The following is a 27,638-nucleotide window of genomic DNA, read 5'->3' on the forward strand; positions in this document are numbered from 1 at the left end:
TTCTGCCCCATAATTCTCTGAAAACACAAGTCAGACATGAGTCGCCCATTCATTCCGCTGACACCTGGGGAATGCCTGTTGAGAACAAGGCATTATGCTAGCTATTGTGAGGTGACCTGTCTGTTTAAAAACAAAGTAGTGCAAGATGATTGATGAAAATTTAGGACGAGGGGCGCCTGGGTGGCTCAGTTGGTTAAGCGACTGCCTTCAGCTCAGGTCATGATCCCAGGGTCCTGGGATCGAGCCCCGCATCGGGCTCCCTGCTCGGCGGGAAGCTTGTTTCTCCCTCTGCCCCTCACCCTGCTTGTGTTCCCTCTCTCGCTGTGGCTGTCAAATAAATAAATAAAATCTTAAAAAAAAAGAAAAGAAAAGAAAATTTAGGACGTGAGAAGAGTATAAAGAAGGAAAAAATTTTCATTAGGTATACCACCCACTATTAACATTTTGAACGATTTCCTGTCTTTTTTCCTTTGTCATTTGCATGGTTACATTTATTTACATATGTAAATGGGGATAGTATGTATAGTTTTATGTCCCCCATCAAATTTTTATTATAAGGTATCCTGCATCCAAAAAGTCCATAAATATGCATGTGCAAAGCTTAAAGAATAAAAAAAGATATGCACTCAATCAATCACCAGCTAGGTAAAGAAGAAATTGTATTATCTCCCCCTTTGCATTCCCCTCTCTTTATCCCTTAAAGTAGCCAAATGCAGAAAGAATCAGTGTTCTTCACCTTGTTCATCTATTTTATCATTCAAATTGCAGCAGGAGGGAGATATGCCTACTTTATCCAATCTGACGCAGACGCTGGAAGATGTCTTCAAAAGGATTTTTATTACTTATATGGACAATTGGCGCAGGAACACAACAGCTGAGCAAGAGGCCCTACAAGCCACACTGGATGCTGAGAACTTCTACTATGTCATCTTGTACCTCCTGGTGATGATTGGAATGTTCTCCTTCATCATTGTAGCTATCCTGGTGAGCACAGTGAAATCCAAGAGGCGAGAGCACTCCAATGACCCTTACCACCAGTACATAGTGGAAGATTGGCAAGAGAAGTACAAGAGTCAAATCTTGAATCTAGGAGAATCAAAGACCACCATCCATGAGAACATGGGTGCAGCAGGGTTCAAAATGGGTCCTTGAGAAGCAGAAGAGGCATAAAGCCAACATTTGATATCCGGGTCCGAAGAGATGCCGTGCCATGGAGCAAATCCAAATTGTCATTTGCTTGCTGTTGAGAATTTTCACGGAGACCATGTGGCCGCTCAACCAAGACAGATGACATTTTTTTTTACTATGATCTCTTATCTTTATTTTTTTTTAATTTTATTATGTTAGTCACCATACATTACATCATTAATTTTTGATGTAGTGTTCCATGATTCATTGTTTGCGTATAACACACAGTGCTCCATGCAATACATGCCCTCCCTAATACCCATCACTGGGCTAACCCATCCCTCCACCACCCTCCCCTCTAAAACCCTCAGTTTGTTTCTCAGAGTCCATAGTCTCTCGTGGTTCATCTCCCCCTCTGATTCCCCCCCTTCATTTTTTCCTTCCTACTATCTTCTTCTTTTTTTTTTTTAACATATAATGTATTATTTTTTCAGAGGTACAGGTCTGTGATTCATCAGTCTTCAACAATTCACAGTGCTCACCATAGCACATACCCTCCTCAACGTCCATCACCCAACCACCCCATCCCTCCCACCCCCCTCCACTCCAGCAACTCTCAGTTTGTTTCCTGAGATTAAGAGTCTCTTATGGTTTGTCTCCCTCTCTGGTTTCATCTTGTTTCATTTTTTCCTCCCTTCTGCTATAATCCTCTGTCTTATTTCTCAAATTCCTCGTATCAGTGAGATCATATGATACTTGTCTTTCCCTGATTGACTTATTTCGCTTAACATAATACCCTCTAGTTCCACCCACGTCATTGCAAATGGCAAGATTTCGTCTTTTTGATGGCTGCATAATATTCCATTGTATATATATACCACATCTTCTTTAGACAGATGACATTTTAATTTCGGTGATTTATACTTGCTCATCGGAGCAATATTTTATGCGGAAGACCTCTCTTACTTTCTGGGCAATATAAATGGCATTTTAATCAATGTCCACTTTGACAAATTTTGTCAAGTTAGTGAAAATAAAGTCAAATTTGAAGTGAAGTGCCTGTGTGCTGACAGTGGGGTTAGAGGGGGGACTAATAAATCACAGAACCTTCTTTCTTTATGAAACTGGTTTGTATGTGACGAATTCACTTTATAAATAACCCAGCTGTGTTACCCAGAAGCTGTGGTTCAAAAATGTATCACTTGCTCCACCAGCTTGACATCCGAGCGTCTATTTATTAATTCAGGAATGCAGAGTCCGAAGTGATGGACGAACAGAATCACCAGGTTACTTTATGGGTATTGTTTTCCCAACATTTTGCTTATTTGGAAGTCTGAAGACAGAACAAACATTCCACAAGGGCAAATAGTCCTCAACGGAGACGTAGCATCACCCAGTACAACAGAAACATGTTTTAAAATTAACATCTGAAGTTTTCCAGAAAACTAACTCTTCAAAGCTCTTGTTATTATAGAAAAAAATAAGGAAAAGTTGTAACATCACCTTATAAACATATTTTTTGACTCAGTTTATCTTCTTCCATTTATATTTATTTTCACTTATGTTTCAAGAGGCTGATGGTACAGAAAGTGATTGCTGATGTCTGTTGAAAAGCTAGACAGTTCATTATATCTAGATACTGCATTTTGGATGCACTCCACAGATTAGGTGATTTCACCTGCTAATTAAATCAAGCAATATTTAACACCTGTCTACTTGGGCCACGAGCATAGACCCCAGGAGTGTGGAGATGAATGGGACTCTCTGAGCTGGAGCCACCTACTCATTAGAGAGAATGAGGTACATACAGAAACATCACGATGATAGAACATGACAGGTTATGAAGGAGATTAACACAGAGTGGGCAGAGCGAGAGCAGGGACAGAGGGCAGGCCTAACTCGGTTTAAAGTCTACTCTCTCTGAGTCACTGAGAGTAGGAAGTCAGAGCGAAGACAGATGTATGGGGTTGTGACTTTGTGCCTCCCAGCTTACCTTTCTCCTCCCCCATCTACTCAGGCAAAGCACAGCATTGTGAGTAGGGCCTCAAGTCTCAGAGTACTAAGACAAAATTCAAAAAAGAAGCCCTTCTTCAAGTCATGCTTGTAGGATGTCTTCCATCGACTACAAGGATTCTATCGCCAGAGTGAGATATCTACAAGGTATCTGTTTCTTGGTAACAAATGTGCAATTATGCTAACATAAGCCTTACATACAGTGTTATGGAAAGCCGTTTATATTCCCAGAGCAGATGTGGCAAGAGTGGCCTCCTTCCTCAGATCAGAAACCCAGAAATGCTATTGCACACAGAACATTTATCCCAGTGTGCCCAGAGCGGCCACCTGGGCTACAGAATCCTGGCTTTGGGTCTGGATCCAGACAGAAATCCAAGGTTTCCATCGGGTGACCAAGACTATCTTCTTCACTAACCTCTGGTCAGGCTCTTTTGGGCCCTCAAGGAGGCCTCAACCTTGGCTTATGAACACTGCATACACTTGGTATAAATGATTTTGTCCCCTTCTCCATGCTACGAGACTTGAACCAACACTAGCATAGCTTCTAACAGCTCAAGGCTTCATCCCTAAGAGGACACCAGGCCCCTTTGGAATGCCTGCCTGAGAAAGCTCAACAAGCTGCCAGGAAAATTTACTGTTGGTTCCAGCCAAAACCTGGAGATAAGCAGATCAGCTCCCTGAATTCCCTCTAAGAGCAGTTACTTTAGAAAACTTGTAATTATAAATCTTTTCTCTCCCCCTTTGGGATAAAAACCTTTTACTACCCAGAACTGTCTTGTCTCCGGAATGCCAGCATTCACGGAGGTAATTCTCCTGACCGAGAGAGGGAAACTTGCTCTAACCTGCACCCTTGCCTCTGGTCATAAAGACAGAAATTTGTTTCTCTTTCAGGTAAGTGCCTATTAACAGAACCAGATCAGACTGACTAATCCTCCGGTTTTTATAAATATCCGCTTCCCTGATTCTGCCCCACTGACCCCACTCCCTCATTCTCCCTTTAAAATGCCCAGTTACCACTGCATAAATCAAAGTGGACTTTGGTTTACACTGGGCCCTCTTCTCTACTGCAATAGTTACTGAATAAAGTCTATCCTTAAGGCTTTCACTGGTGCCCGGTTTGATCTTTGACACAGAAAACCAAATGGAAGGAAAGAAATTTAGATTTTTCTAAGCAAGTACATTTTATAATCATCACTGAAAGTATAGTGGCAAGGTAGATGCTTATCAGCCAACTTTGCTTTTGGGGGATGGGAGAAATGGCCGATCTTTAGAAGCATGCTGGGTCTACAGTTGTTGAACCACTTGCCCCAGTCTGCCACTTTAGCATGGATTCCCAAAATTCCAGGCTGGCCACTTTCAACTGGGTAACTAAGATGCTAATTCAAACAACTTGCTGGTACACCGCAGCGCACCCCCCGCCCCGCCCCGTTTTGCTTTTAGAGCTCCCTCCGCTTGGACGACTGGCTCCATATGACCTGAATCCCACTTCCTTCTTACAAGCAGAGTTCACACGTGGTTGCAAAAGGAGCCCATGTTAGTTGCTGCCCTGATGGGAATCTATATCCACCCCTGAGAGTCAGGTCCCAGCTGCGGCACTTGCTGACTTTCAAACCCTGGGCAAATTACTTTAATGTCTTAGCGTCTCCACTTCTTCATCCGTGAATTGGTTATTTGATGTCCTTCTATAGGCCGGTGGTGAGACTTCAGAGAGACCAGAGCCTCACAGTGCTCAGGACACAGCTAGCGTTGTTATTTTCTATAGGAAAACTTCGCTTGTCGACACAACTAAACCCTCCACCCTCTGTTTGTCGCTCCCTAACATCTGTACTTCATCACAAAATGTCACAGTGGGATTTGGAGTCGGTCCGCCTGTGACTGCCAAGTCGCGCGTTTTCTTGCGCCAGCCGCTTATTCTCCCCGCGCTGGTTTCCCCAATCCACAGAAAGAACTCCGTGAATACTGGTCTTTATTCGGGGTCCGGCTTGCGCCCTCCCGTGGGGCAGGGACTGAGCGTCCCCAAACTCCGCATGCGCGTGCTGCGCGTTTGCTGGAGTCTGGGAACCCAGAATGGGGGCTAGCGCTTTCCCAAAGGAAAATGCAAGCATTTTGTCAGAGGAGATGAACGCTGAATTTGGAAACTTCTGGGGAGCCAAGGATCCTCAGTCGCCGACAGCCGTGGACGCGAGAGGCCCACCACTACGGCCGCCCTCCTCCCCCAGCTCCGGTAAATTCAGAACCGTGGCCTGGACAGCAGTGCCCGCCCCGGCCAATCGTGACCCGTGACCCCCGCTCAGTCTCCCAACGCCCGGCCCACAGCGGCTCACTGCGCCGGCGCGCCGAGCACAGCGCCGTCGGAAACAGCCCGGGCCCACTGCGCCGGCGCGCGGTGCGGTGCATTTCGGGACCTGTAGTTTCCCCGCCGCATTGTGGGAGTTGCGGTTCGTGTGCAGTCCCGGCGCTGGAGCTTCCGCGGCCTGGAGCTGTAAGTCGGTGCTGTCCGCGTCCGGTCAGCGGGACCCTGACCCGAAGCCCGGCAGCTCTTTGGGGCCCTGGGCAGTCGGGTGGACGGCCCCGCGTTTGCGCGTTCTGTCCAGGATGCCAGCCAGCCGGCCCCTTGCCGCGCGGCGCCAGCTCCCCGGGTGGGAACCGGGAGGGGGCTGGCCGCCGCGGCTCCCACGCGCGGAGCGCCCCTGCCTGGCTCCGGCGTCCAGACGCCGCGGAATCCGCGGACCCGGCGCCCGAGGCGCAGTGTTTAGGCTGGCACGAGTTCCGGGCGGGGCCCAGAATTGTTCTGGCCAGAGGGTTTGGGTGGATGAGCGAATGTTCTGGACACCCTGTTCTGTGGATGGGCGGGGAAAGCAACGGCCGCCCGTGGCCCGGATCTCCGGGTCTGAGCGGGATAGGTGGTGGTGTTCCCCAGGTGTCGGGGCGGAGGGGACCCTGGCGTGGTCCCCCGGTCACGGGGGAGCCGAGATCCAGTGTCTCTGGCCCGGGAATCCCAGGTGACCGGGGAGTGGGGCTCAGCGGTCCACGGAGTGATGCGCAAGGTTCGCCTGCAACTAGCTCCCTCCTCCCCGCACCTTCCAACTTCCAAAGATTGGGTGAAGAGTTGGGGTGACAAGGGTAGAGACTGGGAACGCGAACAGGTTCGGAACGTTCAGACTGACGTATCCTACTTAGCGGCTCGAAGAGCGTAGACACCAAGAGAGAGATGATCCTGGAGTTTGTTAGGTGTGCTAAGAAGAAAACGTGGATTGTGGACAATATGTTGTCCAGACTGCTTTCACTGGCCTAACCCAAATAAGCGGATAGCTTTTCTGGTTTTTAGGAGAAAACTGGCAAAGGAAAAATGAGGCTATTTTTACAGGAAAGGAGACAGAATCGTTTCTATCTAAGCCATTGTTATTTTTCAGATTTAAGCTAGGATTGTGGATAGTTCTAGGGAAAGGCTAAAGCCTTCCTGCACTTCATGGATTTTATACCTCAAAAGTGTTCCCACCTTTTGGCTTTTGCGGTTCGGCCCTCAGATATGAGCTGTCTGCTCTGTCTGATGCCTCAGCAGGTGTGTGTGCCTATGGCCTGGAGCCAATAGCCTGCTGATATTTTTAGCTTTCTCAGTTGTTCTCATTTGCCAAAGTCCTGCTGGGGTGCTACAGAAATGGCTGAGTTGGAGCGTGTAATTGCAGGGCGATGGGGAAAGTTAGCATTTGGAGGCAGCAGGTGGGAATGAGCTGGCTTGATCAGCCTTCTAGTCTCCCACTCTCTCACTGCATCCTTTCCGCTACTTTGTTTGCAGGTTGACTTTAAACATGTTTCTTTCTAAAGAGCTTGAATGACCTCACTCTCTGTATGAAGTCCAGGCAACTGCCAGTAAATGTTCATAGTCCCATTCTGTGGTATCCCAGAGAATGGTGACTTACGAATGCCAGAGTTGCAGAGTTGTTCTTTGGATTCTGGTTTTTAAAGTGAGAACATGTTGGTTCAGAGAGGTGAATGGCTTACCCCTAGGTCACGTGCCTGCCAGGGGTGCCACCAAGAATAGAGTCCAGCTCTCTTGGTCCCTGCTGTCTTGCTCTGACTGCATTTTGCCTTGCTTGCCTCTTGTTTATGGTTCTTAAGCTTGGCATGTCCATTAGCAGAGAGAGAGATACTTATTGTGACAATAATGGTTGATATTTATTTAATGTTTTCCATATGCTGAGCATGGTGCTTTGTGTTTACAATCCAGCCTCTGAAGAACTTAAAAATGAGGGACCTGAGGCTCAAAGAGGCCAAATGGCTTGTCCAAGGTCACACTAGTCTTAATCTTAGTCCTGGCTTGCCAGAGGGCCAGACCATTGGGTGTTGTTGTTGTTTATTAAATCAACACTATTTTTTTTTTAATTTCCTTAAATAATCTCCACACCCAATGTGGGGCTCGAACTCACCACCCCAAGATCAAGAGGTGCATGCTCTACCGACTGAGCCAACCAGGGGCCCCACTGGGTGTTCTTTTTAATTTATTTCCTCCTTTGAGCTTTTTGGACCTATTTGTCGTCCTTGACCTTGGGAATCAATATCTTACATTAATCCATTAATGTATAGGACATTAATCCATTAATTCTTATGTTAATTTATGTAATTAATATATTAATTACATTAATAGGACCTCAGAAAATTAGGAACAGCCAAACCTACTATATTTGTACACAACTCAATTAGAATAAAAATAAAATTTACGTGACCTTAAACATTGCAAATTACAATATGGCTAATCCCTGAGGTTATCTGAGATTCCTGAAAGTGAAAATTCTAGCAATAGGTTATAATCCATTAGGAACATACCCCTCCAGTGCAAGTCAGAATCTGCTGCTACTTAAAGACAACCTGGCCATTTATCCATGAAGAAAACGAGCACCTTCAATCACCGTCATCACATTTAAACAGATTTATGGTGTACGTTCCTATCATTAACTTATCTGGCTTTGAAAGAAGTCATGGGGAAAACTTGGTTATCTTGTGCCAACCACCAGCCTGTTTTCCAGATACTATGACCTTGAATAGATGAGGCATGAATTTTCTATATTTAGATGTTTTTGTAAGTAAAAGTTTTAGTGAAACATTTTTCCCTGAAGTTCTTTTTATTATCCGCCTTCTAAAGGCCTGTGACATTTTCTTGTGCTTTTCTTAATTCTAAGTACATGTGGAGACAAGCATCTGCATGATTTTTGAATGCACATCTTTCTGCCTACATCAGGATAAGACTCTGGAGCCACACTGGATAGGTTCAAATCCCAGTCCCTGTGTGACCCTGGATACGTTACATAAACTTTGTCTCCTCGTCTCTGAAATGGAACAATAACCTCTCCCTCCTAGGGCTGCATGAGTTTATGCAGCGGATGCGCCCTCGTGCAGCCCAGCACCGTGAAGTGAAGCTATGATTGTGCTCTAAGTTGCCAAATTTCATTAAAAACCGGGGCCCTAGAGCCCATTTAGTCGACACCCCCTTTCTTCATTTACAGATGGGACCAAGGCCCCAAGAGGGAAGTCACTTACCAGAGTGTGTAGGTTCTTCATCCAGAGCTCAAGTCTTCTGACTCTTGGGGTATGTGCCATATTCTAAAAATAGCCACAGAGAAGGCCTTGGGGCAAATGCTTTGCTCCAGCTGCGTCCCTGACCTCCACTCCCTGCTTCACCTTCCCCTAGGTCTCCCTCACAGTTGAGATGAAATTCTAGATAGCAATTGCTTTCAAAGGACAATTTTTTTCCCTATCATTTACTCCCCTCCAGATATTTTTTAAGAACCAATTTTTGCTTCATTAACACTCAGAGGACCCGAAAAACAGAAGGACACTCATCCACAAACCAGCTCTTGCCCAGGGCAGCAGGTGGGTGGAGAAGTAGGTTTTGGACTTGGCTTTTCTGTCCACAGATGAAAGGCATGGGCGCACGTGTCCCCTTAGGAGCAACACTGTTAGCTCTGCTCCGGGCTGTGCTCCCACTCCCGGCAAAGAGCAGCTGGGGAGACGTTTCTGCTCACCAAGACCCAAGCCTGTGTCAGCCCTAAGCCAGGCCATCTGCTTCCCACCAGGCTCTGGGTCACCTTGTTGGGGACACTGACTCCTATCTGCAACCCTTGCTCTCTTTGCTCATGCGCCCTTTCTCTCCATTAAAGAGGTCTTCCTATGGTGATCTGCTCTGGAAAACCCCGAGTGACCTGTTTCTTCTCTTCTCTACCAGAATAGCAAGACCTGCCCTTCCAGCTCCTCTCCTCATGTGCTTGTCTGAGTGGGCCCGCAGTGACCCAGAGTGAATTTGCCATTGGCCCAACATGAACTGGAAGGTGAGAATAGTTTTCAACATTATGGCTTGGTTTTTTTCCTTTGTCCTCATTGTAAAAATTCAGAATAACAGTTCTATAGATGTAGGTTGATTAAAAAGAAAAAAGTGGATTAAAGCAGGAATCCTAATAATACTTTAAAAGTAATATTTTCAGTTAAAACAGATAAAAAGTACATTTATTCCCCAGACTTTTGGAGGAAGGCGAGGCCCTTTCTTTGGGTGTACAGACTTCGGATCTGCCTCACTCTTCTTGCAGAAATCGTGCCTTTAAAGTTTTACCTACAGTTTCACATTTTGGTTTCTTTAAAGTGGGTTAATATTTTAGGAAACAATCTACATACAAGATACTTCCAGATTTTTATGTTTTTCTTCCCTAATCTTTTACATTTGTGTTGCCAACAGCACTTTTTTTTTTTTTTCAACCTAAATTTGAAAATGCATTGAAAGCATTCGATTTAGTTTTCACGGAAACAATTTTTTCCTTCTATAACATAGCCATATTTCATAAGTATTGTGTTTAGATAAATTATCCATTATAACATCAAGTACAGCTTCAACTGGTTGGGGAATAAGCTTAGCTGACTTCTGTAGCACAGACTCAGCCTCCGGGAGCACAGGTCCAAGGGCAATCAGACGGTCGCCTGCAAGCTGTGGGCATTCAGTGGGCTCTGGGCATTCGTGGGCGGGTCTCACAGAGGGAAAGGAGAGTCATCACTTTAAATCCCTGAAGTACATGGGGTGTGGTAAAGGTTGGTTAAGAGAGCAGCCACTGAAATATATTTTATCATAGATTCTTTGGAAGTATAAAATCCGGTAAAAATCGTGTTGTCTCACCCTCCAGAGACGGCTACTAGTAACAGTTTTGGTGTGTTTTCTTCCAGTACTTTTTACATATATGTAAGTGTAGTGTGTGTATTTTCAAACTTACGATCTCACTGGGTGTATTTTTGTTCAATTATGAACCTTTCCTTGTTCAAAACATCCACCAGCTTTCCATTGCAAGGCTTACTGGAAAGATCTGGAAGCAGGACCAGGGAGCTGGGAGAGAGCGAACCCCTTTCCTTCCCCAGCTCCTTTGGGTAGGGGTTTGGGGGCCACCCCGGAGGACCATGGGGACTATTCTCCAGGACAAGCCTGGTTGAAGGTAAGAGGCAGAGTGAAGGTTTCTTGAAGGGGTTGAAAATGGAGGAGTGTTTGTTTAGCCTATATTGGGGTTCCAGGCTCACAGCAGAAAGGCTGGGAAAGAAAGATGAGGCAGTGAGGGGCTATAAGGGGAAGAAGCAGAAAGCAGCGTGGGGTGGGATTTAGGGAAGGGCTTGTCCTCTCTGCGGTGGCCACAGTCAGTGGGGATGAAAGCGTTCATTTGAGCCCCCAAGCCAATCCTACTTGTGACAAAAAAGAGTTCATTCTGATGTCAGGGACAAAATCTGCCCACACCTTTCCAACTTCAAGCAGATACACAGCTCTGTGGCTGCCAGGGAGCATCCTCATGTTTAAAAGGGGGCCTTTCCTTGTAACGTCAGAAGGAAGTGGCCTCTCCTTGCACCCTGACCTCATAGAGCTCTGGAAGGCGGGAGGATCAGGTAGCTCACAGTACATCCTGCGGGCTTCCCTTTCCGGCTCAGGGGGCCTGTGGCCGTCAGTAACAGTTAATGTGCATTAGCAACAGAGTGTGACCTCATTGTTGAAAAAATTAGCTGTCCTTATTACACAAGTATTGGGGATTTATTTTTAAAATTGGTATAGATCTCATCCACCCCCACAATATTTTATTCATTTGCCCTCTTGAAGGTTGGTTTGTTTTGAGAGTTAAAATGAGGGGCTCGTTAGAAATCAGAGGAGGATCTAGCACAACGGAAGCTTGGTACCCTAGCGGGGCAGGAATGGATCCCTGAAACCCTTTGCTCTAAGCCCGTGGAGTGTCCTTGACCTCTGCTGCCACCGCTCTGCCCTCTCCCAATCCCGAAACTTCTGCATCTTGCTGCCTCCTGTGTCCACTACCTTTAAGAAGAAAATAAGCCTTAAAACCACTTACCTCTGTCCATGTGTTGATGTAGTAACAATTTGGTGCGTTTTCTAACTTCTGGTTGAGATCTCCATTCCTGTCCCTGCTAAAGCTGTCCCCTTTTCACATCACAGGGAGCCGTGGGCTGTGATGTGGGCTCCATCATAATAGGACCCACAGACCCAGCCGTAGAGATGGAGAGAACTGGAAGAGTAACTTTTCCCACGTGGATTAGTGCTTCAGTTGGCCTAGATTTACCTAGTGAACATAAAATGGGGTTTCCACCTCTAAACTGTTGATTTTTGCCTCCAAGGAAATAAAGTAAAAGAACATTTAGCATTTTTTTTTTCTTTCAAAGCTGGTTTGTAAACATGGAGTCAAGCCTCATTGTGACTGAGAACCTTCAAGAAAATAGATGAATTAGGGGATTGTTTGGGGGAGGTAGTGGAGGTTAGCTATGAGGAAGATCTGTGTTCTGAGCTGCTTATATTTGTCAGGAGAAAAAGGTTCACTCTTGCAATTTTTTTATTAGCCTTTTGTGCTCTTGCTGGAGTGATCTTTCTGAAGCGTGTGTGTTGTATTTATTCTTTCCCGTTGGTGGTTGAAAACTATTATCCAGTTACTCAGTGTTCTTGTGTTCTTAACCGTTTTAGTTAAATTCAGACGATTTAAATATTTGGGTTCCTCCTTTTGTGATCTGATATATTCCTTCTGCATCACATGGCAACCTTCCTCAAATATCCATAAGTAACCAGCTAAATAATTTCAGAGGTAGTGACTCCAGCTGCCTTAGGGAAACTCAGTAGCCAAGGCATCATTTATTTGCATAATTTAGCTGTAAAACTGGGGAGGGTTGGGGAGAACATGGTAGATATTACAGCGTCGTGTAATGAAGAGAGTTCGGGCTTTGGAGAGTCCGAGAACTCAGTCAGACCTAATCTTTCCAGAGTTTATGCTTTCTCAGCCACAGTTAGGACAGTCTGCCTGCCTCCTGGCGATCCGGTGAGGGTCCCAGGGGAGAACGTAAGGGAGTCACTAAGTGCACAGTAAGCTTCCAGTAGGCCTAACTGATGCTCCATCTTCTGCGTGTGAAATCTACGTCTAGGTCTGAGTCATCAAGAATTTTAATAAAATTAGGGCGCCTGGGTGGCTCAGTTGGTTAAGTGTCTGCTTTTGGCTCAGGTCATGATCTCAGGGTCCTGGGATCGAGCCCCGCATCGGGCTCTCTGCTCGGCGGGAAGCCTGCTTCTCCCTCTCCCATTCCTCCTGCTTGTGTTCCCTCTCTCGCTGTGTCTCTCTCTGTCAAATAAATAAAATCTTAAAAAAAAAAAAAAGAATTCTAATAAAATTGTACAAACACCTATGCACATAATTTATGATTTCGTTAATTCCATTTCCTTAGAAATTGGGACGCAGTGGAAAGAAGACTGGCGTAGGGGTTAGAACGTTTCATTCTGAGTCTGGCCTCCTTGTGAATTCGCTGTGTGACGTGGGTTGGCCTCTCCCCCGCCCCCCACCAGGAGCTTCCCTCTCCTTGTTTGTGAAACAGGGTGGTGGACTAAGTCATCTGTGAAATCTCCCCCAGGCCTCCAGCTCTGTGAGCATGTTGTTCCCAACTGAAGTTTTCTCTGACCGGTTGAGTTAAACTGTTGCAAGGAGAGACAAATGTTCTTTCCGTAGTAGAAGCCCATTATATAGGAATTGCATATAATAAGTGATGTTTGGCAATTGAGTGATTTCATTGGAATAAATCCTACCTAGTCCTCTAGAATGGTGATCATTCAAAAAAAGCATACCTTTATTTGGGAAGGACTTTTTAATCACAAAAAGCTCATAACTGTTACTCAGGTCATATTAATCATGTTTCTGAGACAAGTATAGTATTTGCCTTGATGCTCTTGTGCTACAGAGACTATCATAATAGTGTACCTACTAGTACAGAGAGTAATTCAAATCCATAGCTATTCCCCAGGTATCGTTTTAGCCCATGGGTTGTTTTTTTTTCCAGATTTTATTTATTTATTTGAGAGAGAGAGAGAGAGAGAGAGAGCATGAGGGGGGGAGGGTCAGAGGGAGAAGCAGACTCCCCGCCGAGCAGGGAGCCCGATGCGGGACTCGATCCTGGGACTCGATCCCGGGACTCCAGGATCATGACCTGAGCCGAAGGCAGTCGCCCAACCAACTGAGCCACCCAGGCGCCCTTAGCCCATGGGTTAAAGCTTCCCTGTAACAGGAAATTATAGAACAGTTAATAAGTAGCTACGTTTTCGCGTTCTGAATTTTTTTTTTTTTCACGTAGGCTCCATGCTGTGTGTGGAGCCCAGCACGGGGCTTGAACTTGCAACCCTCAGATCAAGACCTGAGTTGAGATCAGGAGTCAGATGCCTAACCGACTGAGCCACCCAGGCGCCCCTTGTGTTTTGAATTTCTTTGTCTTTTTATATTTATTTTACCTTCCAAGGGCTGGTGCTAGTGAGTAGCCACGACCAGGAAGAAAGTGTAGCATGCTAAAATTGGAGAATCCAGAAGGAAGGTCTGGTCTCGCCTCCCTCGAAGGGGCAGAAGCTCAGAAAGTCCCGTGACTGACCCCGGTCGCGTGGTCATTGGGCCCCCGGCTCCATCTCCTTTCCCTGGACCACGGGGCCGCCTCAGAAGCAGAGGGCCTGGGGGACTGGCAAAGTGCGTGGTCCGGTTGTGAGAGACCAGAGTTACATCAGCGGTCCACGGGTGGTTCTCTCGTGAAGCCAGCAGCAGGGGAGTGATGGAGGGCAGAGGTAAGCCTCGACTCACCGGTGTGGGCCCGGGGACCTTGTCTGTCCTGGTCACCCGTGTGGCCCCAGCACCTCGCCTCGTGCCTGTTACATAAGAGGTAGACAGTAAAGGTTTGTTAAATGAAGGAACATGAAAGAAACCTTTCTTATCAATCATGGAACATTTAGAACGCTTGCTTTCTTCTTTAAGGTCCTTGAACACGTGCCCCTGCTACTGTATATCTTGGCAGCCAAAACCTTAATTCTCTGCCTGGCATTTGCCGGAGTCAAAATATACCAAAGGAAAAGGTTGGAAGCAAAACAGCAAACACTGGAAGCTGGGAAAAAGCAGCAGTCCGAGAAGAAAGAGAACTAAAGGGAAACCAGAGGTACTGGGACTTCGCACATGCGGAATGTCCGGTGGGCATTCTGCCAGGCCAAAGAAGTTCCTGTCAGGGACCCTTCCTTTTTTTGGAAAACGTGTTTTTCTGACTGAAACTCAGGAGTTGGCACAAGGGTGAGCAAAGTTAAAACGGGCAAGGGAAGCCCGTTCTCTTTGAAATGTTGCAGGTTGAAGTTCTGTCCCAGGCAGAGTCCTCCTTTTGTGTGTTAGACCGAGAAGAGGAAGGGAAAGACGGGGTGTGGGTCATAAATGCTTCTCCCCACCCACAGGCATCCACGGAGGCCTCCAGGGAAGGGGGGCGTTGGTGGCAGCAGGACTGACCCTTCATTTTCCCTCCAGCCTCGAGCCTGGTTTTAACCAGGGGGGATGTTTAGCTGGGCAGAAAATCGTGAGGTTGAAAATACATTCTTTATTAGACAGACTTCAGTGGTTTCCATTTGTTAAGTTGAAATGGCTGAGCCTGAGGGGTAATGCCGAGCAAGTAAAACATTCAGACGTTTCATACTTGTCCTTTTGGTCTTCCTTTCTAGAATTTGCAATTTAAATGTCAGCCTGAGTGGATTCCAGCTGAGAAGAAAGACGAGAATTACTGAATGATGTGTCAGAGGATAAACTCCCAACCTATAGGGTTAACTAAAAATTATATGAACTTTTTTATGCTCTTAAAAGAACCCATATTTTGTTTACTAAAATAAAATACCTTTGTAAAAAAGGGGGTCTCTGTCTCTGGAATAAGCCAAAGTCTTTCGGTCTCACACAGACACACACCCGCCATGTTGTGAGGGGAGGGAGTTTTGCAAGCCCGCACCCCCCCAGCCCGTCTCAGCTCTGGGAGCCAGGTCACAGGTGCTCTTGACACAGGACTAGGCCGCAGGAGAAGTGGCTTCTGCTCTAGGGGTGGAAGGCTCGGCTGCCAGCCTTCCCCGGCCCTCCAGCCCTCTCCTCTGCTGCCCTCCCCGCACACCGCTCTTCTCTAGCCCGCCTTCTGCCATGTTTTCACTGTTGGGGTGGAGGGAAGCTGCCCGCTCGCTTGCCTGGGGAGCGTTGGCGCCTCTGCCGACCCAGGAGGGTCCCCGTGGGGAGGGCTAGGGGTGAGACCCGCCGGCCACACTGGGTGGGAGACTCGGAAGAACTCACATCCCTGAGTCCTGTCATGAGAGTAAGAAGAGCGGGTGTACTGTCCTCTCCCCCCGGTTTGCTTGTTGGGGTTTGCTGGTAAGAGATGAAGGAGGGCGCTGAGCCAAGGAGACTTCCAGATCTGAGAGGAGTGATACTAAGAATTTTTTTGACTCAGCACCTAACAGACTGAGATCTCTATTAAAAGACTCCTGTTGTCTCACTTCTCTGGATACCAGAGTGGGTGAGGGATGAGGATACATAGGGTGCAGTGTTTGGTTTGGTGCCTTTGCTGGTGGCCACGGGGAAAATTTGCATGAGCGTACAATTGACCCTTGAACCCCATGGGTTTGAACTGTGGGGCTCCACTTATAAACAGGTTTTTTTCAATAAATACAGGACAGCACTGTAAATGTATTTTCCTTATGTTTTTCTTTCTTTCTTTCTTTTTTTTATTTTGCAAGAGAGAGAATGAGAGACAGCATGAGAGAGGGGAGGGTCAGAGGGAGAAGCAGACTCCCTGCTGAGCAAGGAGCCTGATGTGGGACTCGATCCCAGGACTCCAGGATCATGACCTGAGCTGAAGGCAGTTGCTTAACCAACTGAGCCACCCAGGTGCCCTCCTTATGTTTTTCTTAACATTTTTTCTCTAGCTTGAAGAATACGTTATATAATACATACACAGAATATGTGTTAATCAACTTTATGTTAGTCGGTAAGACTTCTGGTCAACGGTAGGCTATTAAGTTTTGGGGAGTCAAAAGTTAAAACACGTGGATTTTTGACTACACAGGGGTTTGGCACCCCTAATCTCTGCATTGTTGAAGGATCAACTGTATATTAATAGATGTCCACCCCACTCTGGCCCAGGTTGGTGGAACTTTGAATTTTAAACAAGAGGTGTAAAAGGAATTCTATCTTTCTCGAATTTTACTGTGATTGCTGGATGCTCTTAATCACAATTTAGAAAGCAGAGTTTACATTTGTAGCTTGACCCAACAAGCTACAAATCCCCAAATAGTCAATAGGGCCTGGGTCTCATGGTGCATGAAGAGATGCCGGAACAGAAGTGTAATGCCCTAGGATTTCTGCCCTCCGACCCCAACACTTCCCTGACTTGCTCAGGTGGGGCCCAGAACTGACCCTGGGCCACGGCCAACGCTCCTGCCTTTGTCAGGGTGCCCTGTGCAGCCTGGCTGGCCACCCACCCACCCACCGTGGTCTAGGAACTCTGCCTCTGCTTCCTTCCCTCTCTGGGGATCTAAGGCATTCCTGGCTCCCACGCGGCATCACACCCATCACCTCTGGCCATCTTCCCTCCACGTGCATTCCCTGCTGTGCTCCTCAGAAATCCAAGCACGGGGGCTGTTGGCTTTCCTGGGGAATCTAAATATGCCTAAGCAGTGGATGGTCACATTTATTTTAAACACAGGCGCTTTTCTAGGCGGACTTAAAACTCGGCTCTGGAATCTGTGGAACATGGGGTCATCCTGGAAAATTTGGTAGAGGGGGACCTAAGGATTGAACTTAAACCATTGACCATACCCATGGGTTTTTTGTAGTGTTGGTTTTTTTCCCCGTCACCTTTCGTACACACTCTCTTCTACCACCAGGGGGAGATGAGTAACACCTCCTGGAGTTACTGACAACCATTCCATTCCATATGCGCGAAGTCAGTAGATTTATGGTTTGAGTTTAAAGAATTTGTTGGTTGGATGCATGCATGCATGGGCGAATGTAGGCAGATAGAGAGATTGGTAAGGCCCACAACCGGGACCCCATGTGGCCTGCAGCTAGCCAGCCCCTCTCTGGATCACAATCGTGAGCAAATCCATAAAGAGGAGACCGCCCCTGAGTAGCTGAAAGATGTTTCAGAGAGCATAAGCTGAAATCTGTGTTCTCTCCCACAGGGGAGCCCCAGGATCCCCTTACACAGAGATCCTCTTTTATCTTATTAGACACACCCCAACACCTTTTTATTGGTTTCAAGCTGACAACATATTGAAATACCTTAGAGCAAGAGAGGTGGTCTTTATGAAGCCCACCAAGTCTCTGAGAACTCACTGTATGATCGCCACAACCCCATACGGGGAACACTGCACATTAGGACATTATGTTCCCAATGATGACCTTAGTCTCTAAAGGAAGGTTCAGCTGTGTTCTCATACTCTGCTTCACGAGGCAGGGACACACAGAATGTATTTCAGGAACTGAATAATTCAAACAAAAAGTCTCGGGGGCTTTAGAAAGCGTCACCTCTCCCCAGACAGCGTCCAAATGATCATCTCTAGGGAAACACAGCTGTCTAAATGACTCAGTTCAATGAGATGCCTGGGCCTTGACACCTGACCTGCTTACATGGATGCTCCTTGACATCAGCTGTCCCGTGCAGGTCACCAGTGTGCTGGAGCAAAGCCAGGGGATGACGGAGAGATTCTGGAGGGAAAAGAGAACTGAGGCTGAGTTCTCCAACATCAGCATACACGAGCGGCCGTTTAACATGCAGATTCCTGGGCTAGACTCCAGACCCACCACAGATCCTCAGGGGATCCCAAGGAGGTGGTCCCTGGACCTTCTTTTGAGCTTTAAACAGACATGAGCCCCGGAAGCCGAGTTTGGGAAAGAGCATCCAGGGTAGGACGGCGAAGATCCGGAGACAGCGAGGTAGCATGACTCCTCGTTCAGCCCTTACTCTCCCACGTGCTCTACTTCTATTACCTCCACCAGCTGTCATTATCCTCAGATAAGGAGACAGAGGCACAGAGCTGTTAATAGCCCCGTCTAAGGCCCCCAGTTGGCCAGGACAGAAACATTTCTGCACAATGTGTTAGTTACGAATAACTGCTTAGTTTTCAAATCATTGGCTCAGTATTTTCGTTGTGTTTCCAAATGTTTGGGACACTCTCTAATGTACTGATTGTCCTTTTTTCAGATTCACAGTTTGCCCCATCAGATGAAATTTGGAGGTACTTCCCCTGAAAACATAGGGAGCTGATAACTTGAAAACTGTGAAAGAAGTGTTCTGTGACTCCCAACTTTGCAGCAAGCTGTGTGCCTCCTGGGAGGGGAGAGAGACCTCCGTAGCCATAGGGGAAGGCAGAATTGAAGGAAAGGCTCTTCTGGAAGGAGGAAGCTGGAGCATGACCAAGGCTGAAGGAGACACAGAGGAAGGGGGACCGGCTGCAGGAGGAAGTGGGAGGGACCCCAGGGGGGGGCATCTCGGGACCAGGCCCTGAAGGCCTTGGAAGCCATGGGGGTGACTTCAATTTCCCCTCTGGCTTGGCACAAGGCCTTCTGTTCCCAATGTGGGAGGGCTGCTGGGTGCAGTGGGGAGAGCCATTGTGGCTTGACCAGAGCCGCGAGGAGCCAGGCTCTGCAATCCTCTCCTGCCTTTCCCCTCAGATGGTGGTACCTTCCTCCCTATTCCCCTGTAACCTCTGTGGTGTCTCCCCACTTCTGGGTGCTTGTGGGTGGGAGAGAGCTGAGCTGTCAGGTGTCAGAGTAGCTGATCCAGGCGACAAGCCCAAAATGGAAGAGTTAAGCCTTTAACCACTTCCTCTGAGGGTACAAGATGGCACCTGAGGAAGGACCAGCTGGCCCTGCTCCGTTTCCCCCATGAGCACCTGACTGAGTCAGAGGGCAAAGTGTCCCCAAACCTTCCCCTTCCCCGTGAGGATGTCTCAGCCTCAGAGGAGCCTGACGACCCGGGCCAAGGAGCCCAGGAATGAAGGTGCCAGGCTGGGGGTGCAGATGTGTGACCCGTCAGAGATCGCACGGCCCCGGCTGTCCCCACGCCCGGTGTGGGGAGGGCAGCTTCCCCCATGCGGCCTGCGGGGTAAAGCCTTGCAGTTGCCTGCGGTCAGGCCTGAAAAGTCACACGCAGGGTTCTGTCCCCTCGGTGGGCCAAGTGATGCCTCTGCCCCCCAGTGCTTGTCCTTCCTCTGCATGAGGCCCGACAACTTCTCACTCAGCCCTGTTGTCCTCCTCCATCCTGGCCCTTCTCCCGCCCATTCTTCCTGTCTTTCCGCCCCCTCCGCCCAGCACACACCCCGTGTTCACACAGCCACGTCTCACACACACACTCACATTTCACACACACACTCACACACAAGTCTCACAAGGTCTCATACACACAACTCTCACAGAGTCTTACACACTCACAAAGAGTCCCACATACCCACACACATCTCTCTCTCTCACACACACACCTCTTACACGTAATTTCACACACACAAAATTCTCATGGTCACACTCTCACACCTCACACACACAACTGTCACATGACATACACTCACGGTCACATACTCATTTCTCACCCAGACACTCACTCACACACACTCACTCACACACCCCCTGCCTGCCTGAGTGGGAGGTGGGTAGATTTTGTGCACCTGTTCAAGCTCCTGCCTGGCTTGGCCTTTTCTCCCTGTGATGAGATCCCCACGCTTCCTCTGGTCCCCACACTATCTTCTGTGGCTCTGCCCAGGACTCCCAGCACCAGACCCAGGACTCGGAGCCCCCACTCCCCAAACCTCTAACATCTCACTGACTGAGAGGTACCCCCACCATGAGACTCTGACTGCCTCCAGGGCCAGAGCTTATTTTCTTTGGTTCCCTCTTCCACCACACAGAAGGTGCTGGAATGTTGATGAGCGGATGACTGTCACACCAAAAGGAAAGGGAGCAGGGAATGTGGCCAAGACTGCCAGTTGCCTACCTCAGCATTCTTCTTCCTCTTCTCCCTAGCAATAGAATCCTGATTTTAGCTATCCACATTGCCTCCCCCAAATAAAAGACTACATTTCCCAGCTTCCCTTGCAACTAAGTCTTGCCGGTGACATTTAAGTGGAAGTGTTATGTGGGACTTCCAGGAAGGCCCCTTAAAAAGGGAAGAGATGAACACTTCTTCCTCTCTTTCTCCTTCTTTGCTGCACGGAGTGCTAATGCAATGGCTTGTTCAGCAGCCATTTGGGACTATGAAGATGGAACCAGGTTGGGACAGTGGAGTAAAAAGATAGGACTCTGGATTCTTGATGACCATGGATCCATCATATTAGCCTTGTACTGCCCCCTTGGCACTTCTTGATTTTTGGTGGTGGAGGTGGGCTACCTTCTTAACTCTGTCTGTGGTTGGGTCTCCACTACTCTTAGAGCAAGAGAGGTGGTCTTTATGAAGCCCACCAAGTCTCTGAGAACTCACTGTATGATCGCCACAACCCCACACCGGGAACACCGCACATTAGGACATTATGTTCCCAATGATGACCTTAGTCTCTAAAGGAAGGTTCAGCTGTGTTCTCATACTCTGCTTCACGAGGCAGAGACATACAGAATGTATTTCAGGAACTGAATAATTCAAACAAAAAGTCTTGGGGGCTTTAGAAAGCGTCACCTCGGGCGCCTGGGTGGCTCAGTTGGTTAAGCGACTGCCTTCGGCTCAGGTCATGATCCTGGAGTCCTGGGATCGAGTCCCGCATCGGGCTCCCTGCTCAGCGGGGAGTCTGCTTCTCCCTCTCCTGCTCCCCCCTCTTGTGCTCTTTCTCTCTCTCACCCTCTCTCTCAAATAAATAAAATCTTTAAAAAAAAAAAAAAAAAAAGAAAGCGTCACCTCTCCCCAGACAGCGTCCAAATGATCATCTCTAGGGAAACACAGCTGTCTAAATGACTCAGTTCAATGAGATGCCTGGGCCTTGACACCTGACCTACCTAACCTAATCCTAACCAACCCGTGAAGCCAGCTAGAGACAGGTACGAGGGCTCCTTGATAAGAAGATGTGGATTCTGGTTCTGGCCTTCCTGTCACTACAGTTGTGCATGCCCCTAGGTGAGTCAGTTACTGCCTGGACTTGTCTTCATTTATAAATGAGCTTAATGATCACTGCCCTGCCTATGTCTAAACTGAATGAGGTCAAGTATGTACAAATGGTTTGTGTGTATAAAACAATCACAAATTGAAGGAGTACACACTGCCTGGGTAGGCAACTGAGCCCCCCGACTGGCCAGGTGCAGCTCCTTCAACCCAGTTGAGCTTGGACCTTCTCGGGTAGACAAGGTGGGATCCATTGGGCCTCCAGCTCCATTTGCCTGTTCACTTTGGGGTTCATTTTGGGACAGACCATTCCAACACCCACCTACTTGGGAGTCCCATGCCCATGGAGAGGGAGTGGGGATGCTGTTGTTGGTGAAGGTAAAGAGACAGAGAGGGTGGGATGTCTCATCAGCCAAACTCGGAAGGACAGCAGTGCCACCAACATCATGAAATCTCTTCCAGAGGACCTGTCCACACGCACAGGACTGCTATGCCTCATTACCTGATGTTCGTTTCATGTAAGCGCAACACAAGGTTGCTCTCGAAGAGGCTTGGCTCTGCTCACCATCCTCCCTGTCCACCCCATCAGACAAAACTTGTGATTATTGTTAGCTGCCTGATCTGTCACAGATGGTCTTAAAAGAAATGCCAGAGAACAAAGTTCCTTTGATTGAAGTATCTTAAGATGTGTCTGCTCTCATTATGTCCTGGTGATAAAAAGCAGCAAGAATTTCCCCCAGAGAGTGAAAAGGAGATGAGGTCAGCGACATCAGGTCTGAGTGTGGGCACACTTGCTGGCCCCCAGCCTGGACTATAACAACAGAAGCTTGAGTGTATGGGGCACTCAGAAGGTGCCAGATGCAGTTTAGTGGCATGGCTTATGTGAAGCGTTTTAAAATCCTCAACCCGGGCACCTGGTGGCTCAGTCGTTAAATGTCTGCCTTTGGTTCAGGTCATGATCTCAGAGTCCTGGCATCGAGCCCTGCCCATGTCAGGCTCCCTGTTCAGTGGGGAGCCTGTTTCTCCCTCTCCCTCTGCCCCTCCTCCTCCTCATGTGCTCTCTCTCTCTCTCAAATGAATAAATAAAAAATCTTTAAAAATAAAAAAATAAAGTCCTCAACCCTAGTTTACTAATGATTTAACTGAGCCTCAGGGAAGTGAAGTAGCTTGTCCAAAGTCTCATAGTTAATAAGCTGGAAACCTGAGATTCCAACGAGGTCTACTGGATTCCCAAAGCCCAACATACTTTCTTAAGCAGCGTTCTTAATTATGCATACAGTATTATGTAACTAAATCACACATTAAAGGAGGTCCTTTTGATCTCTCTGGTTGTCCTGATGTCTCTTTCTCCTCCTTGCCTTCCTAATGACCAAACAAGGTCCCAAGGGAATAGGACCCTAAACTCGTCTTTTTAGATCGTTTTGGTTTTCAAACAAAAATAGCTCCTGTTGGTTTATCTTATTTGTCTGAGAACCTTAAAAACCTTTCATGTCTTTCCCCTCCCTGCAAAATAATGTCTTTGCAAGGCATTCTGCCTCTTGCTCAATTCCGCTTTGAAATCTCTTTTTGTTGCGGTATCCACTTGGAGGTGGCCGCTTTGTCAGCTGTCAGAGGAGACCCTTTCGCCACGTGAACTGTGAGAGAGAAAAACAAAACGCTGGGTTCCAACGACAAAGCCAAGCATGGTGCTTAGGCACATGGGCTTTAGCGTCTGACTGGCTTGCTTGACCTCATAACATCTCAGTTTCCTCACCTGTAAAGGGAAATGATAGAACCTCCATGATGGGATGGTTATGGGATTAGATGAACTGCCCAGGAGTAGAGAGGTGGCGTGAATAATGGCTGTACGCGTGAACATGGGGTGGAACCTTAGCTCCTCCACACTGGACCAAGTTATATGATCTCTCTGTGCCTCAGTTTACCCCATCTAAAACACAGAGAGAACAGTGGTTCCTCCATCATGGTCTGTTGGGAGGACTAAATGAGTTAAGGACATGTAGCTGTCAGTGCTTATGACTGCACAGAACTCTGGGCAGATGTGTAATAAGTGTGATATAGGGACAAAACACACTCATACCCCCCAAACCCAGGCCAGCTACACTGGGGCCTGCAAGTGCCAGTTCACTGAAGTCACCAAGGAGGTTTGAGTCCTATTACCTGCTCTAAAACATAACGTGAGGGGCGCCTGGGTGGCTCAGGTCGTGGTCCCAGGGTCCTGGGATTGAGCCCCACATCGGGCTTCCCTGCTCTGCGGGAAGCCTGCTTCTCCCTCTCCCACTCCCCCTGCTTGTGTTCCCTCTCTCACTGTGTTTCTCTCTGTCAAATAAATGAATAAAATCTTTAAAAAAAAATAAAAGATAAAACATAACGTGAAACAGGTAGTGAAAAAGACCCCAGAAACATAGCGCACGATAAGAGTTGTTTCACCAGGTTAGTTGCTGATGGGAATGCTATACTTCAGTTGGCAGAAGACTTGAATTAGCATCTGTGGTCCGCTGAATAATGGTCCCCAAAAGTATCCAGCTCCCAATCCCTGGAACCTGCGAAACATTACCTTATATGGGAAAAGAATCTCAGCAGATGGACTTAAGTTAACGATTCTGAGGTAGTAGTTTTCCCGTCTCCATACAGATGGGCCCTACATGCATCACTAGTGTCCTTCCAAGAGGGAGGCAGAGGGAAATTAGAAGAGGAGAAAGTAATGTGGCCACAGAAGCAGGGATTAGACTCACGTGGCCACCAGCCAAGGAATGTCAGCAGCCACCAGAAGCCAGGAGAACAAGGAACAATTGCTTCTCAGAGCTTGTGCGGGGAGTGTGGCCCTGCCCACGCCTTGATTATGACAGAGTGGAACTGATTTCAGACTTCTGGCTTCTAGAACTGGGAGACAGTACATGTCTGTTGTTTGGGGCCACCAAGTTTGTGTAATTTGTCACAGCAGGGAGGTTCTGGAGGGAAACAAACAGGAAGACAGGCAAATCACCCGATATTTTCTGCAATTGGCTATCAGGAACCCGGCCTCACAATCTTATATGTGGGTAATTCTGTTAGGAGCTAGGTAGAGATTTTCATGAGTTGCTTTTGACATATTCTGGAATAATTATGTCTGTTGTAAAATTACTGCCTGAACATATATAAACGGGAGTGAAATTTCTGATATGTTTAATTGGAGGCAGGTCTTTTTCAATAAAGGTGAAACATACCACCACAAATCCCTACAACCTGCATCAGCAACAGCTGTAAACTTGAGCCAGGTGAGGCACCAGCCATAGGTGTCTCAGCTCTCGGGGCCACAGGATGCAACTCTGTGGCAAACTCTAATGACCTCCTGGGAGGATTCTTGGAGTTGGGATGAAATATTAGATAAGTGGGCTCCACAGACCCCCATTCACTTCACCTATTCACCCACCAAGTCCCAGTTGAATCAATCAATTGCTACAGGTTTCCAGGTGCCTTATCGGGACCACCAACTGGCCTTAGAGCATCTGGATGGTGTTTCACCTCGGATGTCTCTCACTCAACCTCTGACACCTTTTTTCAAGCAATGGGAAGCAAAGAGCCTGCTCAGCCACTGTCTGAACCACAACGCCCGCTCATGGCAAACTGTCTCCCTGTAGATTATTTTGGTCGGCTGAAACTGGTTGGTACACTATTTTCAACTTTTTGTGACCACACACTTGGTTCTGACTTAAATTTCTACTACACAACCTTTAGCTCTGTTCACCCCTGCTCACCATTGAGCTCTTTTGGGCTGGGTTAGTTGTAATCCTGCCATTAACATAGCTCTCAAGGTGGCCTTAACAAGATGGGAGTCAAGATCCCTAATTTACCAACAAGCTTTAATGGAACCTCCAGTAAACCTAAAGCACTTTGCCAACAGCCTTAGAAATCTCAGTCCTCACAGCATCTCTGTGAGGTCACCGTTGGAGCATCTTTGGCTGCAGTGGTCCAGAGTTGAGCTCAGTGGAGTTGGTAAAGACTATGCCCATAGCATGGTTCCAACCGCTTGTAAGAGGAATCACCCTTAAGAAAATTTACCAAGATAGTAGTTTTCCCATCTCCGTACTTTGTTGGTTATTGTTTTCCATTTCCTTGGGTTTATCCTTTCAATCCCTTTGCTAATTAAATCGCTGAGAAGTATATACTGGCAAGAATAAACACTGTCAATGTAGTGCAAACAAAACTCCTTTTTGTTATTGATGATAAACCATTTCAGAGAAGACCAGGCTGAGTCTAAAGGGTTTAGGTAATTGTAAGGGGAAGGCAGAGAGAGTAGTTCATGGCCACAGGACTTGGCTACCTCAGGGCAACACACAATGCTCGTTAAGTTAATGACTGATGGGGCATGGACCTGGGCCTCTGGCTCTTCATCTTCGTTTGGCTTCATCCTGTCCTGCTGCCTTCTCTCTTTGATCACAATGGCACACTTCCCATAGGCCTTCTTTGTGATATCACAGAACTCAAAGAAGAGGCTGTCTTCCTGTTTGATGCATAACTCATCTCTTAGGAACATCCGATACTTCCAAGGCACCCATCCTTGATTACTACCAGCATGCACAATACACCACGTTGGAGTTTGCATGAAATACCCATCACTAAGATCTTCTCCAGTTACAAGACTTTCAGTGATATCGGTTTCTCCTAAATATATAGTCTTAAATCCATCATATTGTAGCATTCTCAAGGTTTTCAAATATTGGAGACATTGCTTCCTCCTGATGCTATCAAATGGATTTCTGGTGATGATGTTTCTTAAAAGAGGGTTTGCAAAGTGAGGCATGGTGTCTCCTCAAGTGTTTTTAAAAGCTTGCATGTCTCTCTCTGTGCACATCTGGCAAGAGTAGCATGATGACCTCACAAAGGGCTTTCTTACAGCTAGGCCAGCCACATAGATACACTTTGACTTTCAAAGCCTGACTTTCCAGCAGGACAGGATGAAGCACCATGAAACACATACTCAGCACAATTTTCTTCTGGCTTATAGGGTATGGGAAGTGCTGACCATAAAAATGTTTCTTTGATGTTGCTTCTGCCATGGTTTGGGACAGCGATTGGCAATTATATTAGTTTGCTAGGCCTGCCATAACAAAATACAAGACTGGGTGGCTCAAACAACAGATTTATTCTGTCATGTTTCCAGAGGCTGGAAGTCCAAAATTCAAGCATCGGCAGGTTTGGTTTCTTCTTCTGAAGTCTCTCTCCTGGGCTTGTAGATGGCCACCTTCTTGCTGGGTCCTCACATGGCCTTCCTTCTGTGTGCATCCTAGCTCTGGCCTAATCTCTTCTTATGATCACTAGTCCTGTTGGATTAGGGCCCACCCATATGATCTCATTTTACTTTAATCACCTCTTAAAAGACCCTCTTTCCAAATAGAGTCACATTCTGAGGTACTGGGGTCAGGGTTAGGGCTTCAACACAAAATTTGGGTGAGGGGGACACAATCCTACCCACCACAACAATCTTTTAACAGCGATGAGCCACATTTATGACCCCTTTCCATTTGGTTCATGAGGATGAAGAGGAATATTTACATTCATTCGTCCAATCCAGATAGATTTATTGAGCACCTACTAAGCACTTGGTATTGTGCCAAGCACCAGTGGTAGAGCCACGACATGCCCAGTGAAACCTGCACATGTGTGTGGTTTAAGTTTGCACATGTGTGGAGTTCACAGATGGCAGAGGAAGGTGAGGCAAAGAGTATAAGAAATTCAGCCAGCATGACTGTCTTTCACTGGGGCTGCCAATTCTTGAGCTAATTCAGTAACCTATCTGGAAAGCACTTTTAATTTTATATACTCAGGGCAAAAGAGAGTTTTCTTTAAATCCCAGCAGCCTCTTCAATTGCTTTTGTGTTTTCTTGTTCCCGTCCTTGGAGCTAAAGGTGTTTCATAAATGTACAAAGCAGTTTCCCTCAAATGACAATGTGGACAACGTGATTTATCAGGTCCTTCGCTCAACTGTTGAATGGATGAGTATTTCTCTTCTCACCAGGGTTTTCTTGGGATTCAAGTTTAGGCAACCCTGACAGTAAGATTTCCCCAGCCTAGTTAACATGAAGCATGTGTTCTCTGAACAGCCTCTCAGAAGC

The 27,638-nt window shown here is 47.2% G+C and overlaps 3 protein-coding genes across 7 annotated transcripts; 2 read left to right on the top strand and 1 right to left on the bottom strand.

Annotated features, from left to right (window-relative positions):
* The first annotated feature begins 780 nt into the window (after nt 1-780).
* On the top strand, nt 781-1,152 carry KCNE2 (potassium voltage-gated channel subfamily E regulatory subunit 2). Its single transcript, XM_035017705.1, has one exon. The coding sequence runs from the start codon at nt 781-783 to the stop codon at nt 1,150-1,152; it is 372 nt and encodes a 123-aa protein (XP_034873596.1).
* Nucleotides 1,153-5,433: 4,281 nt separating this feature from the next.
* SMIM11A (small integral membrane protein 11A) lies at nt 5,434-15,333 on the top strand. Of its 5 annotated transcripts, none has more exons than XR_004681499.1 (5): nt 5,434-5,623; nt 8,643-8,725; nt 9,362-9,464; nt 14,430-14,735; nt 15,152-15,333. XR_004681499.1 is itself a non-coding variant. In XM_035017649.1 (5 exons), exons 3-4 carry the CDS (start codon nt 9,453-9,455, stop codon nt 14,592-14,594), a joined length of 177 nt encoding a protein of 58 aa, XP_034873540.1. In that variant the 5' UTR covers nt 5,457-5,623; nt 8,643-8,725; nt 9,362-9,452; the 3' UTR covers nt 14,595-14,607; nt 15,152-15,333. The 5 variants fall into 5 exon arrangements, 1 of the variants encoding a protein (XP_034873540.1); XM_035017649.1 differs by having other exon boundaries at nt 5,457-5,623; nt 14,430-14,607; XR_004681501.1 differs by lacking the exon at nt 5,434-5,623 and adding an exon at nt 5,690-6,188 and having other exon boundaries at nt 14,430-14,607.
* Nucleotides 15,334-25,570: 10,237 nt separating this feature from the next.
* On the bottom strand, nt 25,571-26,326 carry FAM243A (family with sequence similarity 243 member A). The gene has a single exon (XM_035017706.1). The coding sequence runs from the start codon at nt 26,324-26,326 to the stop codon at nt 25,571-25,573; it is 756 nt and encodes a 251-aa protein (XP_034873597.1).
* Between the last annotated feature and the right edge of the window lie 1,312 nt (nt 26,327-27,638).

The sequence above is a fragment of the Mirounga leonina genome, unplaced genomic scaffold, assembly GCF_011800145.1.
Source record: "Mirounga leonina isolate KUSES-001 unplaced genomic scaffold, KU_Mleo_1.0 Mir_172, whole genome shotgun sequence".
NCBI lineage: Eukaryota > Metazoa > Chordata > Mammalia > Carnivora > Phocidae > Mirounga > Mirounga leonina.